We start from the raw sequence: 20,617 nt of genomic DNA, 5'->3' as shown, positions 1-20,617 counted from the left end.
GTTTGATAAATCGTTCAACTTTTGATTGGTAATCAGAAAACGTTTCAACGATATTTTTATGAATTTTGAGTCAACAGAACTAACGTTGTTAAAATCACTTTCCTCAAATAAATTGAAAAAGCTTATTGTCGACTTTTTTTTAATTGATAAATTGTTCTCGATATTTTATCGTTTTCTACGTTTTTTACCGCTTCCAGATCATCCTTTAAGAATGAATGAAGACTGACGTTAATTAAAGAGTACATTTAATAATCTCTAATTCATCACGATTAATAAAAATTCATCTGACCTATAATGTTAACTATTACTTGGATTTATGATGTCAACTATGAGTTGCCCTCAGATTTTCTTTTTCGAGAGCTATACATTAGAAGTTATACATTAGAGCTTTATTTTTTAGTTTGATATGTATCTTCTGAACGAATTGCATACACGCTTGTACATGATTCAAATGTTTTGTACACATATCGTCCACCTCGTGACAATTTGCAAATCTGCTGATTCGAAATTATGTAGGAAAGAAAAAATAAAAATTCGCTTTGACTTTTAATTTTATACAAAAAAAAAACAACAAACTTTTAACGTAATTTTAAAAAAATCTTCATGCAATTAATTCTTAAAAACTCCTACATAAATGTTATTAACACCAAAGTTATCAAAAAAAGATATCTCTGACTTATAAAATTATATCGTATTGGCAAGTAAATAAAAATTAAGTTGGGTCTCCCTTGTTGACGCTAGAAACATAAAACAAAATAATTCCTAAAAATGTTTCCGAAAATATTTTGTTTTGCATTGAATTAGTGGCTGACGGATTTCGATTCGGGTGCCCTAAATCTACGCGTATTCGTAGTGTAATATTGCAAACCTTAATCGACTAAAGCGATCAAGGTTTCCAATACTGATATACATACAAAATATTCATGTTAGCTTTAATTTTTTGATGTAGACTTTTAAAACATCACTATTTTTATGTTTGATGTGCTATTTCTATGATTACAACTTTTCGTTGTATTTTGTAAACTTTGCAATAAAATTATAGTTACACTTCAGTTTAAAAATTACTTTTCTTTTTTTTTTTTTTTTTTAGTTAATAAATGGAAATTAAAACTATTTTTTTAAATTTTCCTTTTGTAAAGAAAGGAATTCAATTAAATTTAAATTTGAATTTTTACCTTTAACCGCAAAAACGCGCCATATACGCGATACGCGCCATTTATACGATACGCGCCATATACACGATTTATTTTAATTATCGTCAATGTTATTATACATTTTGAAAAGCATTTTAAGAATAGAACACATATAAAGAATTATTTCGATGATGATAATAAATTTGACTTATGGATTGTAAAAAAAAACGAACTAAGACCAAAAAAATACGGTTCTTTTAACAAAATAAAGCAAAACGATTATTATTGTTATGCAGACGAGTACAGCCTCTTTTGAAACATTTTTGACATTTTGATAAATAACTAGTGTCACCACCTCTAGATATTACTACAGCCTGACAGCGCTTTGGCATACTTTCAATTAGAGATCTAATTGTTTCTTGAGGGATATTTTCCCACATTCGGATAAGTCTTTGTCACCTTTCGTCTAAACTGTTAGGTGGATGTTGGCTTCTAATCCGATGTCCCATTACCTCCCAATGTTCCCAATTTACATTCACCTTTGCAAAAGCTCCATTGAGTTCATCCTTGGACTGCTAGTTGCCAACTTAAAAACTTGAATGTTTTCATTATTTAAATAATCGGTAATAATATATGCCGCATGTGGTCTAGCATTATCCTGCATGAGAAGGAATTCATCTCCAATATACGGTGCAAAAGGTACCACAAAAGGTTTTAAAATGTCTGCTATGTATCTTTGAGAAGTCAGACGTCCACCATCAGCAATAAAAAGATATTCCTCCCCCCCTCCCCCCATACCATCAATGAGCCGTCTCCATATAATGTGGTTTTTCGAATCTTGTCAGCGTAATACCTTTCATTCGTCCTTCTGTACATTCTTGGGCGGCGATCAGAACATACAAGGCAAAACGTTGACTCATCTGTAAATAAGACCTGCCTCCAATCATGAGTTCCCCAACTCGTATGCCTCCTTGCAATGGTCTCTCTGTTTCTTCAATGGTCTACTGACAATCTGAGACCAGAAGTTGCTACCCGAATTCGTAAATTTAAAGCACGAAGTCTTCTTCTTATGATATCTTGACTAACAGCAGTTCCATGAACCTCAGCAACCTACTGTTATTTTTACTGTTTTCTAGCATGATGTGTTGCTTAAAAAAGAAAAAGCTATCTTTTCTACTGTTAAAACAATTAAAAACCAATACATACTTTTCTTTTAGAAGTGAGGCTTAATTACAGCAAAAACATACTATTTATGAAAAGCTGCCATCATTTATTTTCATAGTTTTTGCCATCATACTTTTTTTGAATTTTAAAGAGTTCAAAAAAAATTGATGTTCTCCGCTAAAATTCTTTAACTTTGGAAAAACTATTTTAACCATCTTTTGACGGGATTGTTACGGATTGGATTACCCTCTGTAACAACCTCACTACCTAATTTCCTAGATTAAATATTTACCTCAGATTAATATAACTGAAATTGCTAACAGACTTTTTCACAAAATGGTTTTCTCAAGAAATCATGAACCCATATATTTTTGTTATTTGGGAACAATTTAGAATGAGGTTCTAAGTTGTTATAAAATATAAATGAAAACTTAAAAACTGCAAATTCAAGTCTTAATCTTTCTTGAATATTCGAATATCAACCATATGTCGTTTGTCTGACTGACTGGAGATTTCTTTACATGCTTAAAAAGCGGACTTTCATCGTGGTGAAGGGGTCGCCATAGTAGCAAAGGTATATTTAATAATCTTTACATTCCTATTCTCTTCCCTAGCTTTCTTCCTTTTTATTAAGCCTCTGCATTTGGTTTTCGATATTTTAAAAGATCGGATTTTGCGATCGGTATTCCGAAATTATGTGACGTAACTTTGCAATCAAATTTTATTCCGGAAAGATGGGAATATTTAATTTTTAAAATTCAGATTAAATTTATCAAAATATTTTAATAACTTTAGTTTTACTTGAAAACAACATACTTTTCGAAATAGTTTAATTTTATTGCTATCATTTGGAGCCAACAAATATTCTTTTATATTTAAACTGGTTTTTTATAACGTTAAATTATTAAAAGCGATAAAAAAAAATGCAATGCAATCTTTTGAAAGTAGCTACATTATAATAATATACGAAAAAATATTATAAAACATTTATAGAATTATTCTATAAATAAATCATTATATATGCATACATGTCTATATAAAAACTGAATCTTCTTGCGGAACTAAAAAAAAAAAAAAAAATTGTAGAATATTGTTTATTCTTATAGCATTAAAACAGAGAGAAAAAAACTTGCATTGTTCCTGTTTTTTTTTTTGTTTTTTTTTTCTTTAAACTCAAAAAATTAATTTTACTTTTTTTTTTTAATAAAAATTATCGGAAAATATTCCGAAAAAAATTTCCGAAAGTTTGGATATGATGTTCGGAAGTTTTAATGGCGTCGTTCCGATAAATTCCCAACGCCAAACGCCGAACCTTACTTTTTATAGAAAGATATATTTCAAAATTGTATAAGAGAAAAACTTTTCTGAGGAGTAACTGTTGTAGCAGTCTCCTTTTTCCTGATGCGATAACTGTACCCAAACCTGAAGCCATTTTACGTTTTAACAGAGTTACTTTTCTTCCACCTGGTTTTAGTCGCACAGCTGTTATTCCAAAAGTGCTGTTGATAGAATTATAATATTTGCTCTACGTTTTTTTCAAGCTGAACAGGTGAAAAGCATTTTTCTAAATATTTTGTAAACTTTTTTCAAATTCATACAAAAAAAAACAACAAAAAAACTTTGTTTTGGCAACCTGTAAAGTAATCTTATATTTCTATAACCAAAATGCATTTACTAGGTTGGTTCTGAAAGGGCAATTCTTTGTAAAGGTTTTGGATGTGAATTATCCGTAGAGTCTTACATTCATGGTCGTTTCTCTGAATGTTCTGGAGTGCTGATATTAGGACTGTAAAAAGCAAATAAATGAGTGAGACCAGCGAGACCTTATCTATGCTTAGAAAACATCTTATTTTGTGCTAGATTTAGTAAAATCGTGTGCTCTAGATTCAATGGTAGTCTTTTTTCGTATCTGAATGAAGGAAAATCATTGTTTAAAAAAATATTAAATGTTTTTGGTAGTGGAACATTTTTTACTGTTGCAATTTCTAATAATGAAGATGAAGATGATCTTTCTAAATCTAATTATAACATGATAATTATACATTTCTAATTATGATAATTATACATAATAACTATAACATAATAATTATACCTAATAACTATAACATGATAATTATACCTAATAATTATAACATGATAATTATACATAATAACTACAACATGATAATTATACCTAATAATTATAACATGAGAATTATACCTAATAATTATAACATGAGAATTATACCTATTAATTATAGCATGAGGCAAATTATGGAGAAGGTGAATCTGGGTACTCTGAAAAATGATCTGGTTTATGTTCTGAAGGAAGCTTTAGCTTTTTTGTCAGAAATATTTTTGGTAACTTTTATTATAAATACAGTGAAAGTGTAGAAATAAGTTTGTAAAATTATTCTTGAAAGATGTTATGAGTTGCATCGATACTTGAATTTTGTAACTTTATCTGGATTCCGGTTCATTAACTTAGCAATCAATACGAATTTTAAAATCTATATTCTACTGCGTCTTGAACATTTATATGTTGAGCATGATAGTTAAGGATTGGGCGTCATTGCTGAACAATAAAGAGAAATCATTAAAGTTTAAAACAAACCAGGTGAGACAGGAGGAGATCCAGATCATGAAGACAGTCTTCAATCTTTATTTGTTGATTTTTGAGCAAAGTGAATTTAATTTCTAAACAAGTATTTTTATAAGTAATCTTAAATTTTTTATATTAAAAGTTGTGAAAATATCAGTTTTTAAAACTATTTTTTTTTGTTTCCAAATTTAGGGGCCTGGTCCTTAACGTAAATCAAGTTTTATAAATTATTTATTCAACTTCTCCATTTTCGCCCTCAACACTTTGCCTAGACTTTAGAAACACTCTTTTTTATAACTAAATGACTGATATTTTTATATATATAAAAAAAAAGGTTTCATTTGAATGTCACGGTATAGAACTTAGCAGATGTTTAGACCCAGCTTACACTTCAAATAACTACAAGTTATAAAATTTTACAAAGTGTGCTATAAATGATAAGCCTAATTATTAACCAATATTTTATCTTTTTGTCATAAAAAAAAAAAAAAAAGGATTTCGACGACATAAAAAACTTCTTTTCTAACGGGATATTTAATGAAATAAATGGCGGACCTCGCCGAAACTACAAGTTGCACAGTAAGGATGAATAGCGGTATTGACGTCTATCCCAAACCTCACCCCTGATACTGATCTGGTCTGTGTTTTCCTTGATAACGCAGTTATAGAATCAGAGTTTTTTTTTAAAAGTTTAAAAAGTCAAAATTACAAAGATTAAAAAAAAAAAAAAAAAAAGGGGTCAAAGTTTACTTGTTATTCTTTTCTGATGATCATTTTTTTTGCTACGATAAACAGCGCGATGAAATGTTATGAACTTCTTGAACGTTATTTTCGTAAACCAGGTTTCAAAAACTCGTACGCAATAGCAATTACAAATATGACCTTAGCTTTCTTTTTGAATATTTTAGACTCTTCGCATGCTTTACAGTCATAATTTATGAGAAACGAAAAAAAGGTTTTTATTGCAAACATATGGAATAAGTTTCATGGCGGACAATTATTTTATAGGTCAATTTGCATTTAAAGCCCATGATGATAAGCTAGATGTTGACTATTATTCTTTAAACTTTCCATTTGTCTCATTAGAGATGCTCCATCAGAAAATCCAAGAATCTAATAAGCTTCGTTAGGTTCGAAAAATCAGCTTTTAAATAAAAATCATGATTTTTTACCAAAGAATTTAAGAACAGTTCCCATGAACATGGCTCAGATCTACTTGACATTTTTCAATGTTTTCAAATATCATACTTTATAAAAAACGACTAAGTTTTATCATGAAACACGAGGTTTGTAGCTATTCTTCATGAAGCACGAGGTTAGTAACTATTTATTATAAAACACGAGGTTCGCAGTTATTTATCATGAAACAATAGGGTTGTAAAACTGTTAATATTTAGAAAAAAAATGTAAATGGTCTAATTTCTACAGTAATATATATATATATATATATATATATATATATATATATATATATATATATATATATATATATATATATATAATGAGATTACGACACTAACATTCAAACGCCACTGCGCAGAACTAAATGAATGATAAACCGATACAACTGTTGATAATACGAACACTGCGAACAAATCAATAAACGATGAAACAACTACGAAAAAACACTTGGCAACAGCGCAAGTTAAGTTAAAAGGATATCGAAATACTACAGCACCCCATCAGGGGTGCTGTAGTATTTCGGTATTCTATATATAATATTTCGCTATCATTTTGAACACTTAATAAAGATATTTTCGCCCTAATAGACGAAATTTAAATTAATTCTGTTCTTCGGTTTTAAAAATATCAAATGCCTCATTTAGACATTTTCAGATTTTCTTTACATTCGTTTAAACATCTTTATGAGGCATTAACTAAAGCATCTTTAAAATATGATTCTGACTTTTTGTAACAAGTAACACAACAGTCGATTGATTTTGGATATTAGGCTTCGCACGTTATGTAATTCATCGTGATTAATTTCCTGATGCCGTTTTAAACATATTGTCGAATATTAAAGTCTTTCTAAGGAGAAGGCTATCGGTAACAATTATGATCGATTTGAAAAAGAAAATTAGAGGTTGGTTTATGCAATAAAAAACGTTTTTCTTGCGCACAAAAATTGTTTGCGTTCAACCAAAGTGTATAGGAAATACACAAACTAATCGATTTTTTTAACATTCGTGACGTTTTGACGTAGTTTACTAACTTTCGTAACACAAAAGTGCCTATAAAAAGCGAACAAAAGGTCTTCCCCCCCTCACATCAAATTCTCCTCAAATGTAAAAAAAACGTACAACTGTTTATCTATGTAAAGCAATTTACTTTTGTCAACATTACAAAGTGTAGGAAATACAAAATGTAAAATCAAAACAAAATATAACATTCAAATATGAAGAAACTTCACATTACAACATTTACTGTTCTAAAGCAAGAAAAAAAAGAAAAATGATAATAATGCACGTAGTGCATACTGAGACACCATTGGTGTGATTGGTAAACATTATTCCACATTATTACAAGATAAGAAATTACAAAGAAATACACAGCACTTTAAAACTGGCTTTAAAAATATGCAAAATAAAACAACTTTGTTACCAATTATGCAAAAAAAAAAAACAAAAAAAAAACTTTGTTACCAATTATGAAAAAACTTAGAGGAGGTAATATCTTCAATTTCGATTTTAAAAAATTCTAACAAATAGCAATCTTTAACACCCTGCTCACTATAGAATTTAACACCTAATGCACAAAAATTCATTCTTATACATATATCTATACAAACCTTACAAAGTAAATATACATAAAAAGCCTTATCACTATGCGTATATATGTACATGTATATGTGTGTCTGTGTGTGTGTATATATATATATATATATATATATATATATATATATATATATATATATATATACACATACATACATACATACATACATGTACACATATATATGAACTGGATAACAAAATAAGGATATCGCATTTAAATAAAAACAGGTTTTCCAGCCTATTTAACATTTTTCCAAAAGTTTGAAAGAAAACAAATTATGTAGAATACAGAAGAATACCGAACATGAGTAGTTTTTAAACAAATAGAATCTTTATATTAACTTTTTCTATCAAAAGCAAAAAATGAATACAAAGATTCACTTAAGAATTTTTACATAACATGCAGTGTTAAATATGAGCTCCATATTGGGAAAATTAGGAGCTGTCAAGCACAAGCTTCAGGATTTTACATACAATAGACCAGCCATTGCACCTAGACCAACAGTTGTAACTACAAAACTTTTCCAAAGAAAGTCACTAGTGCTACTAAAATGCTTCATTAGTCCATCCTTAACAGAAATGAAAAGAAATGCATTACCAATTTCTGTACATAAACCTGGATGCATATAAGCATTAAAAAACATACATGTATGCATGAGTATATGTATGTATGCATGCTTGTGTGTTTATGTATGCATGTATGTATGTATGTATGTATGTATGTATGTATGTATGTATGTATGTATGTATGTATGTATGTATGTATGTATGTATGTATGTATGTATGTATGTATGTATTTATGTATGCATGTGTTTATTTATGTATGTATGCATGTATGTATACATAAATATATACACACATACGTAAAAAGCAAATGTCTACAAACAACCTTACCCATGCACCATTAGCTTCAAACCATTCTCTATTTTCAAAAATGACTTCAGCAGTGGTTTCTACAATTAAACATACTTTATCTGACATAGCTTTGTTTTTATAACAATATTCACTGACTATCATACAAACAGTTAAAATGGAAGCTATTCTTCCAAAATTGACTGATTCTTGTAAAACATTCTTCATGACAGTTTTTATTACAACCTCGGCCGTATCATTTGTAATATTTAACTCATTCGGAAGGTTATTAAAAAATGTTTCATGTTTACGTACCACTTCAATACATAATTCAAAAACTTTTTCGCCTATTTTACTGTACTTTTGTTCAATTCCAAGACGCTTTTTGACAACATAGCTCGCTATTGAAATACTATCTGTATATAACTTTGAAGATTTAATTTCATTATTCAGTTTGTATCTTCTGTCGCACGGTGCTTCAAGATTACAAAGTACGTTAGGAAAAGAAAGAATTTCTGTTGGTATCATGCCTTTTAAACAAAATCTTCTCCCTCTCTTAAATGTTACCGTGAAAGGCAAAAATTTCAATCCGCGATGAATATTTAAATAAGTTTCTTAATGCGATGAACCTGATTGGTGCTTATAACACTGATATTGTCTTTGAAAACAAACTAATAAATTCCGGGGGGGGGGAGAGGAATTTAAAACCATGAAACATTAGACAAGTATTTAAACAAATACAATGTATTATATATAAATATATACATACATACATATACATATATATATATATATATATATATATATATATATATATATATATATATATATATATATATATATATATATATATATATATATATATATATATAATACATGTACGCGTATATACATGTACGTATACATGTGTATATACACATGTATACATACATGTATATATATGCATACATGTGTATTTATATGTATGTATACATGTATATATATGTATATTTGTATATATATATACATATATACATATATATGTACATATGTATATATGTATGTATGTATATATATATGTATATATATATATATATATATATATATATATATATATATATATATATATATATATATACACACACACACACACACACATTTATTTACATATTTATATAACAATATATGTTTAAGATACTTGTTACATAACATCTATACCATGTCTGTAAGAGACTGAGGGCGTAAGTATATAAGTCACGTATATCTACGGCGACAAATGACTACAAGGATGACAAAAAAATATTACTAAGTAATAATTGTAACAGAATTCAAATTTTAAGTTCTAACTAATCCTTAAAGTGAAAAAAAAAATAAAAAGGAAAATTTTCAAAGCATGGAGCTTTGATGTGACTTTCCATCAGTTAAGATATTGGTAATTGTGTCCGAGCGTGTCCAAAAAGTTTCTATCAGTATTCTAATTGAACTTTATGAAACACGTTTTTTAAACAATTTAGAGAAAAATGGTTTTTGATATAATGTGTATTGATTGAATGAATCGATCAAATTCTTTTCAAAAAATTGTTTGGAGCGCTTCCTTTCTTAGTAATTTCTGTGTGATAATTGGTTTTTTTTGCAAGAGTAATTGCTGATTGGCTTTAGCTAATTCTTTTAAGTAATTCCTGATTGGCTTTAGTGCGCTAGATAATTAACGGCTGCATTCATTGCTTCATAATTGATGTTGTTTTTGAACTCTAGCTTTGGTATTACATTTTTTTTTATTCTTTAGGAAAAGATCCAGTTGGCTGGGAATTTACTGGGACAGAGTTACTAAAACCGAACGAAGACTTTGAATTTAAATATAAAAAGATATATTTTATATTTACATGGGAATTTTGTTGTTAAAAAAAAAATTCTCATTCCTTAACGTTATTTCATTTTATTGTTTTTAATATATAAAATAAACTTAAAGTAAATAATTTATCAATTTGCGCTTATATTTCTAACCAAACATTTATTACACCAGATGACGTCAATGACACATTGTAATTACTGTGACACCAAAGAAATGTTTTAAATCAGCAGTTTTTCTGACCAATCAAAGACAAAATAAATGTGTTGGCGTAATAAAAATGTATGTTTGCTCACCGTATTGTCATTACTATTATTTGTTATGAACTTTTATTGGTTGGACATTACGTCATATTTTGGCAGTGTAACTTAAGTTTAAGCGAAAAATAGCCAGTGAAGCTTGAACTTGTTTTAATCTTGAAGTTTTAGTAGCAAAACTCTAACGTTGCTATTTGTTTTAATTTAAAATTTTCGATTAAAAGGCTAATATTTCATTAAAAATCGCCTCTGACTAAACTATATGCACACAATCGCGGAATATGTGTGATTGAATATGCATATTAACAAAGTCTTTACTCACACTTTTTCTAAAATGGACAGGCCTGGGTAAAGTAAAAATATTTGGCCCTCTGAATCTGCTTTTTTTTTTAACTCACTAAAATTTCTCACCCTTCTAGATTTGCAAACTCTGTGTGTGTTTATACATATATATACATATGTGTGTATGTGTGTGTGTGTGAGTGTGTGTGAGTGTGTGTGTGTGTGTGTGTGTGTGTGTGTGTGTGTGTGTGTGTGTGTGTGTGTGTGTGTGTGTGTGTGTGTGTGTGTGTGTGTGTGTGTGTGTGTGTGTGTGTGTGTGTGTGTGTGTGTGTGTGTATCTGAATTGGTATTGAGGTGATTTCTTCAAAAATTCTTGAATCTGGTTTTTGCAGTCACCTTTGTCTTTATATTGGCGATATTTGTTGGACAAGAGTCGGCGACAGAGCTCGATGGTCGACCTTGAGACTGTGTACGGTGGCAAATAGTGATTGACTGATATCAATATACTAGGCTTAGTCACTGTTTGATTTCGCTTATCTTTTCTAGTGCTACTGACGTTAGTTTCTGATACGATGTTTACAGTATTTCCTTGATAAACCTCAGACAGTGCAAAATATTCATCCTCAATAATGTGACTATTGAATGGATATATGCCGCTTGCATGGAATCTGCTGCTTCTATTGCGGTCTTGCTAGTGAGTGGCTCCGCTTCCTTGTAATGACTAGTCACATCGATAACCACCAGAGTATATTTATACGTGCGCCTGCCAACTTTGTCGTGTGGCAGATACAGTAAGTCCACTTGGTGGACTGCATTAGGTTTGCACTTACCAACCATGGGTCTAGGTATGTAGTGAGGTGCCTGCAAGTAGATCTGCCGTTTGGCCTGCTTCCTTAACCATTTGCCAGCAAACCTCTCAGAAACATTTGCGGCAGCTGTGAGTTTCTTGATGGCAGGCATATCGTTCCAGTACCCTTTTGGGCTATAATATAGTGAAGATAGTTTATAATATGTCTCCACTCCTCGAATGTCTCTTATTCAGTCATATTTATGTAGCCACCTCTATTGGAAAGGCAGTTCTTCTTCAAATAATGTATCTCACATTAGCCATAGATAGCTTCTCTATCAGGTATGTATGGTACGCAGCTCGACTCCACAAGGGACGTGCTGACGCGGCACGCTATTCGTGGTAAAAGGTTGATAACATTTCAACTTTGTCCATCAGCTCTATAGCAAGCCCTTCTGGTCAAACATTGCAAATTTGGTTCCCAAGCCTAAGCAGAGAAATGGCAGTGGTGCCTGGCAGCGTACATCTGGTCTATAATGTTACTCAAAGAAGAGGCACGGACCTCAACTCTCGTTTCGTAACGAGCTGTAATGATCTAGCAGATCCTGGCAATCTGACCATAATAAGATCTGGATCTTCTCTGGCTGTTGTCACTGAACCGAATACTGGTGGTGTTACGGCTCACGGTAGGAACTCATCAAAGTACTGCACTCCTTTCGACTTTGAAATGGTTACAGGTAAAGGTCCTTTCCATCCCTTAAGATTTGGGGATCAACTGCAATATAGATTGTATTCAGCAATCGATCACAGGTTATCATCTCAACTGACACAGGAGCAGCTGTGAACTACTCTCTCAATAGTATAGCGTTCGAGTTTGAGACTGTTTCTTCTGCTCACTTGTGGCAGAAATCGCTATAAGTTCTCAAGGACGCTTCGCTCTGGCTCTGGAAAAAATCATACGCCATAGGTGAATCCTGAAAATAGGTACATTGACCGGCTGGTTGTTTGGTGTGATGTGACGGCCTTAAATACGTCGTGATTGCCTGCCCCAGCTTTCCCAATTTCGCGCGTCAACCAGAAAAGATCTTACCTGCACCTAACCCTATGAGGGTGGATATCGCAATTTTAAAATTCGAGTTATACTCGAACGGCTTGTTATCTCACAAAATGTTTGAAGAAACATGTCGCTGCCTCACTGGTACTAATCGCATCGCTTCTCCTGAGATAAATATGGTCTCTAACGAGTTATTCGCCCAAACATTTATCTTTAATGATTGGTATGCAGGTAACCGAAAGTTCCACGCTATTGACTTCCGCACAAGCAATCAAAAACTTCATGGTTCAGACTTAAAACTGGGAAACTTTGGTAGTGGTATAACTATAAACATAACTCGTGCCTTGTCTGGAGCCGCATCTGTCGACGTGAACGTGTTCATCGTGAGAAAAAGGCTAGCTTAGCTGAGGTCTGCTAAGTTAAAACCCTTCTTTTACATCTCCTCAGAGGGCTTCTTCAGAGGGCTACCTGAGAGTCTTACTGCTGAGTTAAAACCCCTATTTTACATCTACTAAACCTTTGTGCAATCAACTCTACATTCCCAACGGGTTTCGGACAATTCTTTACAGTAAACTGGCAATGCTGTTTAAGAATTTCCCTCCGATGAGTGGACAATGAACAAAAACATAAAATCTTTGCAGCAATCCGAAGAATGATGAAGTCGATGAAGGAGCTGCATCACAGATGACCAGATTCAAATTGTGATTGCCACACGGCAAATATAAAGCACCGTTATTAACTTCTAAAATTCTTACTTGCACACCACTCTTATTGCAATTCTTGTTTCTTCGATTGTCGTAAGCTTGTCCTCTGCAGCTTTTAATATCCACCCCATTTTAATGCAGAAACATCAACACCGTTTCTGTTAAACCTTTACCTGTCGTATCCTTGACATTCAAAAAACCGAGAAAATATTCTTTGACATCAATATTTCTCCAGAAGTTGACATCGATATTTCTTCAGAAGTGACATCGATATTCGAATAATGAAATTTTCTCAAACCTGGCGACATCGGGCGTACAATCCAACATAATGAAGTAATATTTCGATAGATTTATCACTGAAATGATCTGCAGTAAAACTTCTTTTGCTATTAGTTCAATCAGTTCTTTTTGAATATTTTTTCCTAATTAGTAGTAGAATAATTTTTTTTTTGACGAATTCGTCGAATATGCTCGGCGATAACTGAATCATTTTGCTAAATTTTTCGACATTACCGCGAAATGGCAGATTTCTTCTTGCTAAGTATTGCACAATGGACAGAAGTTGTTCAACGACTTTCAGCCAATGACCTCACTCTCTCTGAATGATCTTTTGATTAAAAGCATCCAATGTCATTCAAAGTGGTGCGCAAAAGGTTCTATTTTTGAATGCAATCTAAGCGATTTTGGCTCTTTTTTATGCTTTTTCAGACTTCGCGAAAGATGATGCCATGCAGAAAGCCAATTATTCGCTAGGTTAGAAGCTGACACCCCAAACAGCTTGCATGAAAAGCAAAATACTGCATCAGTTTGCTTTGAATAAACAAGCCAGTTTCATCCGACTTTTCGCCATTTCTGAGAACACGAGAGTAATAATCTTCTGTGGAGCGACGCCGTTCATTGTTCAGAGGAAAGTCGAATCAAGTTACCTTGTTGGATCTGAGTTTAACACGCTCCACTCAAAGGGTATCAGCAATTCTGATCGACCAGCTGGCTGAATCATTATTATTGTCAATTACATCTTGTCATGGACCTATAAGAGATGAACGTGCAACCTATTGTTTTACATCAAAGAGGCCGCAGAAATCAGCGAGCCATGCGAGTTTCCGACAAATTCTAAATTTTCACCCGTCAACAAAAAAATCTATCAAAATGGCTGCCCACAGTTTTAAAACAGAAGCTCTGATCACGTGGTATTAGTTTAAGCTTTTATAGCATTTGTTTTATAAGACTGTTCAGGATAAAGTAACTACTTCACGCGTTGGCAAATTACTAAAAAAATTACACCAAGGTAAAGGAAATTAGAGCGGCACGAACAGATTTTCATCATTTTTCCAAGATAAACATTTTTAAGTTTGGGTACTTTTTTCATGTAAACAAAGTTCCGTCAATATGAAATTGACCTGTAAGGATAGTTTAAAAATGACTAAAAAAAGTATAGCGAAATATAAAAAAGCTTAAATAAAAGTTTTTGTCAAGATCTGATTTCATTCAATACCTTGGTCCTTCATTCACCAGCCTTAATTTTGTGTATTTTTTGAGTATTTTTTCCGATATGTCGCCATTTTTTGCCTCGACTACTCTATAAGCTCCATAATATATATTCCACTATGCATTACTTTTTAGTAGGTGTATTTTCGAATGGGATTTTTTATAATTCATTTGATAATGCAAAATCTTTTAAAAAGTTATTCAAACTTATAATTATCTTGCAAAATGCGGCCAGATATTTCATGTTTTTGTTTTTCATATTTCGTATATTATTTCAATTGTCATAAAAGGCACATAATAATCCATTTGTTTTTGTAGAATAGAAAATTCTATAATATTCATGAAAAGGAAGTCTACAGCAATATAGTAGATGGAGTACTTCCCTGGACATGAAACCATTGTGGTGCTTTAGGTAGCTACAAAACAGGTTGATATTTTGTATTACTTATTATATCTCAAGTTATACATGTACTAAAGTAGTTAAGTAAATGATCTCAATTTCTATATTATCATCAGCGTTATTAAGAATGTCTAACTAGCGTTATTAAGAATGTCTATCTATATAAAAATAAGCTTAAAACTTATTTCTATTGCTGTTATCTTTAATAAGTAAAAGGAAATTGATAAGACTGGTTAGGCGAGACTAAAAATTTTCGACGAATCCGACAAACTTTAATATAATTTAATTTCTATTGTTTAAAGCAAAAGATTTGTAACAATGAGCAACGAGCGTGGTTCGCAAAAAAAAGAATAGGTAGCACGTCCACCTCTTATAGGTGCATGATCTTGTACATTGAAATTAGAGCATTCCGCAATTGGAAATTGCGTAAATGCATAAACTCCGATGTGAGAAATAGTATATAAAGGTGACTGCGATGTGATATGATGGTGAGGAATGGTATAACATCAGAGGTGCGATGTAGCCGAGACCGATGAGGAGAACTTCACGCACTCTCCGATATATTTCGAGATTTACTTATTATCGTACGATATTTTCGCGTAATTTGACGATAAATCGTATTTACAGTGTAAACTTGTAATATTGTGATATTTCCGATGTATTTATCTATAATTAGGAGGTTTTCGCAAATTTAAGCAAAATTTTGCAATCCACCACAAACCGTCATAAAATATCGGAATACTTTGCGAACATTTTTGCGAAATGTAAGTAAAATGTAAAAAAAAATAAAAAGATTAAATCTTTTTTTTTTTTACATTTTACTTACATTTCGCAAAGCATCTAAATCTAAATTACTTTTTAAAGTAAATTACTTTCACATGAATTACTTTTAAATTGACAAAGAAAAAGTAAATAACATTTTTATGTTAATGACTTTTACTAGCAATAATAAATTACTTTAAAAAGTAACAGTTACGCATTTTTAAAATTTACTTTATGTAGTTAATTTTTACATGTAATATATTATTTTGCTATGCCACTTTTTAAAAAATGAATTACTTTTGAATGTACATATAGTTGATAATTTAATCTAAGTTTATGTAAAGTAGTATTTGTTTAAGTAACTTTTTGACATCAAAGTAAGTAAAAGTGCTATCCCTAATAGGTTTGTAGGAACTAAATTTAAAAACCTTAATCAAATTACAGCTTTTACAGCTTTACTAGTTTTCTCTCCTTCGGAAATTAATTTCCAAAGGAGTGATGGAGTGTTTAATTGCGGAGGGATCGTGCGAAAATCTATTTCGTTTTTACAGTTAATTCACTCTATTTACAGATTACCATCGAAATTTAATCAAATATCTCGTATTATTAGAAATACTTCGTATTTACAGTGAAATCTCGTTATAAATCATCCTTCCTCGAGAAACCTCGTGAGAATTTCGATGTTTTTATTTTTCCAAAAGTTCTATGTAGGTTTTTCCGATTAATTGCAGTATTTTATTTTGACCATCGTTCGCGTATTTTTACGATGGAAAATAATCTAAATACGCACTTTTGCGTATAAACCGCTGCATCGCCGTCGTAAGTCTCGTAAATCTCGTACGAGGTTCCCACCGAATCCGATGGCGGGATGCTCTAATTAAAAATAAAAATCATTCGGTGTTTTCATTTACATTAAATGGAAACACCGAACGCCTTTGCTTTAACAAAAGTATTTATCGCACGGACGACAATTTACTGATTGCGTTGCATAACGTTGTGCTTGGGACACGAACTCAAACAGTCTAACATTCAAATCTACTTTGTCATTACATCACGAAGTCTTGTTTTTACTAAAATTTAGTTGAAAAACTTAAATTTTTTGATAATAAGTATGCCAAAATACTAAATCTTATGTTTATACATTTTAATTTTTGAATAATGATGCTTAATTAAAGCACATTTTAACTTTGAATTTGTGTAATGTATGTTAAAAACTTTACAAACAAACGCTTCTTGCGCTTTTCCAAAAGGTTTATATTAATATTAAGACGAAGAATTTATTTTTTTAAAGCTGCTCTTGCTCTTCGGGAAAAAACTATTATCGATTTGATAAATTCCATTAATGTTAATGAAAAATCTCTCAGTAAGAGAGCCACCAATTATTGAAAATTAATTTTGTTAATTATTTTGAATGAATGAGTTTTATATCGTCTATTGACAAGTAAAATTCATTAAGTGACACTGCAGCTAATTTGAAATAATCAAGTTTTAGTTAGTTTACTTTATTAAAATTCCGTTTATCGAGATATCAATGTGATATCTCTAGATAAAATACTACTATTTCCGATTAATTTACGCACGTAGTGACTTTTTCTTGCAATATGTTATTAATATTTGGGTATCATAGTGTATAAAAGTCAATTTCCCATAAAACTGTACTTAATGAGTTTACTTGTCAACCGACAAAATGATTGTAGTTCTTTCTTTACGTAATTCTAAAAAATCGAACTCTGAATAATAGTTAAAAGGAAATCAGCTCTGTTGTTCTGTTCAACGCAGGGCCGCCGAGAGGGGGGGGGGGGGGAGCCAAAAAACAGTTTGTCCCGGGTGGCAGATGTCGATGGGGCGCCTGATGCCGAAGTAAAATAAAAATAGTTTTTTTAATCTTAAAATGCCATAATTGAAATGTATATATTACTCGCGCTATATCATTATTTTTAATTCCTCGAAAAAATTTTAAATGCGAACTCATCATTGATTTCGTACTCTTATACACTATTAAATTAAAAATCTCCCTTGAGATTTTCGCATTCATCAGACTTAAGTAAAAAAAACGTAAACGTTGATAATTAGCAATAACAAACTGTGAATACAATTTAGAAATAATGCTATTCAGAATTTACAAAGTAATAGTAAATATTTTTCAAATCTTTACGATCAACTTATTTATGGTAATTCATGTTTAAGATTTATATTTAACTATTGAAATATTGATTTATGACATTAGCTTTTTGAGATTGAGTTTATAATTTTTTGATGAGCTTGCGTAGTTGACCATGCTATTATTTTATTGATGCGTACGGTTATTTACAGTAACTGTTAATAATGAATCGTAAAAAATTTTCTGGTCCCCAAAATAGGGCATTGGCTTCCAAAAGGGTAAAAGAATGTGAAAAAAATAAACGCTCCAAGAATTACGTTGGTTTTACAAAGCTACTAATCAAAATACTGATTTGAAGGTGAGTTAGTAGAAATATATAGGTCTATATATATATATATATATATATATATATATATATATATATATATATATATATATATATATATATATATATATATATATATATATATATATATATATATATATATATATATATATATATATATATATATATATTGTTTTCGAAGCAATCTACGAATAATCATTTTTTACACAATGCCAATATCCGTTGCAGAGGGTGAAAGATCTTTTAGTAAACTTAAGATTATAAAAAACCATTTCAGAGCCACCATGGGACAAGAGCGACTTTCAAATCTTATGATGTTGTCTATTGAAAATGATCTCGCGAAATCATTGTAATATGATGAAGTAATTTATAATTTTGCCTCGAAAAAAGCTCAATTTCACGTTAACCAACATGTTAACCATCATGATAACTGGGAAAAGTGGTTTAAAAAAATTTTTTTTTGATAGCTAAAAATAACTTCAACTGAAGTCCACTGAAAAAGAGCAGTGCAGCTATTTCATATTATTCCACATTTAAAGGAACTCGATCACTGTGCCTATAATACATATTACTAGATGGATAAATGGAATGAGGTAAAATTTTAACAATAGAATCTGGCTACGGTCACAAAAACCCCAGCCAATGGTACGATTGTTAAGCTTACTCTTTGCGCTATTGCGCAATAGCGCAAAGGTTAAGTTCTATATAAAGTAAGTGAGTATAAAGTAAGTTCTGTAATATACAAAGGGTAAGTTCTGTAATATACAAAGGGTAAGTTCTGTAATATACAAAGGGTAAGTTCTACATAAAGTAAGTGAGTATAAAGTAAGTTCTGTAATATACAAAGGGTAAGTTCTATATAGATAATCACCGCAGTGATTATTTATATAGAGCATTTTTTTATTGAGAAAAATACTTCTTTTAAAGAAGGCTTCTGCCAAATAGAGCACTTTTCATTTAAGAAAAATACTTTGGCTAAAGCACTCTTATTTGATGTAAAACACTTCTCTTAAAGAAATTAACTTCTGGTGCTGGCTCATGCAGTTATAAGAGCAGAGGGGTAGACAGTATTTGCTGTTTTTCCATCTGGAGCAATGATGTAGAGATTCCTGCCAGATACAACTCTTGAGCAAGCAATATACAGCTGCCCACGTGAGAAGAATGGAGCTTCTAGGTTGATCCCTGAAACCTTAAATGATTAGCCTTGGGCTTTTTGCGAGGTTAGAATTATTTTGTTCTATCGCCCATTTTAAAAGTTGAGAGAAAATGAGTTGTTAGTTTTACTAAGTAATTTTTTACAATTTTTTTTCTAAATAATTTGTTTTAACATAAATTATTTAAAACATAAGTTATTATTTCTTAAAAAGTTAAAGCTAAAATTTTAAATAATTTTTACTATAAGAAAAAAATCAAAAACTTTCTCCCAACGTTTAAACTTTGAACAAAATTCTAACCTCGCGCTTTGTTTATTGTTATGACAAATGACAACCTGATTGGGAACTTTAGTCGCTTAAATTCAACCACAAAGTCCGAATTAATCAGTGGTATGCGTGGGATTAATAAAAATCCTCCCCTGCAGCACTGCCAGTCAATATGATGGCCTCAATAATGTGGGGCAATAATTTTTTTTCTAAAAAGGATTATTAGTGGGCCAACTTTCAACTCCAAGCAATGTTGAGGCATTCCTGTGATTTTCAAGGGAGTTGAGAAATTCTACAGCTTAGTTAAGAGTGTAAACCTTTTGACATGACTCCAGCTAAAAGATTGTTTGATGCAGGCATTTAGCTCATCAGCCATGGTATCTTTTGGCACTACAGGCAGTGTTTGACAAAAATTACCTGAACGTAGGAGCAGAACTTCTCCCATAGGTCATGCTGAGTGTTTTAGATCACGTAGGAGTCTGTCGACTATTTTAAAGTTGGCTTTGTTGGCCATGGCGCACTCATCCTACACAATGAGCTTCGCCTCTCTAAGAACCCTGGAATCTTCAGAGTCTGCACTTAAATACGCATTGCACTTATATTGCAAACAGGAACTTAAATTGCACTTATATTGCAAACAGGGAAATTGTTCTCCATGTTGCTGAGAGTAAGAGTAATGACA

The 20,617-nt window shown here is 31.2% G+C and overlaps 1 protein-coding gene across 2 annotated transcripts; it reads right to left on the bottom strand.

The window, feature by feature from the left end:
• Positions 1 to 7,183: 7,183 nt before the first annotated feature.
• LOC149893461 (uncharacterized) lies at positions 7,184 to 9,105 on the bottom strand. Of its 2 annotated transcripts, XM_090074690.1 has the most exons (3): positions 8,821 to 9,105; positions 8,548 to 8,606; positions 8,183 to 8,221 (listed from the first exon to the last, which is right to left on the bottom strand). In XM_090074690.1, the coding sequence occupies exons 1-3, from the start codon at positions 9,031 to 9,033 to the stop codon at positions 8,212 to 8,214; spliced, it is 282 nt and encodes a 93-aa protein (XP_089930816.1). In that variant the 5' UTR covers positions 9,034 to 9,105; the 3' UTR covers positions 8,183 to 8,211. The 2 variants fall into 2 exon arrangements, with proteins under 2 accessions (XP_089930811.1, XP_089930816.1); XM_090074685.1 differs by having other exon boundaries at positions 7,184 to 8,221; positions 8,548 to 9,105.
• Positions 9,106 to 20,617: the final 11,512 nt, after the last annotated feature.

Source organism: Hydra viridissima, unplaced genomic scaffold (assembly GCF_058129835.1).
Source record: "Hydra viridissima isolate aposymbiotic clone 2 unplaced genomic scaffold, HvirCarnegie_v1 scaffold_1, whole genome shotgun sequence".
Taxonomy (NCBI): Eukaryota; Metazoa; Cnidaria; class Hydrozoa; order Anthoathecata; family Hydridae; genus Hydra; species Hydra viridissima.
The sequence above is the reverse complement of the archived record's forward strand: the minus strand, read 5'-3'. Positions and strand labels throughout refer to the sequence as shown.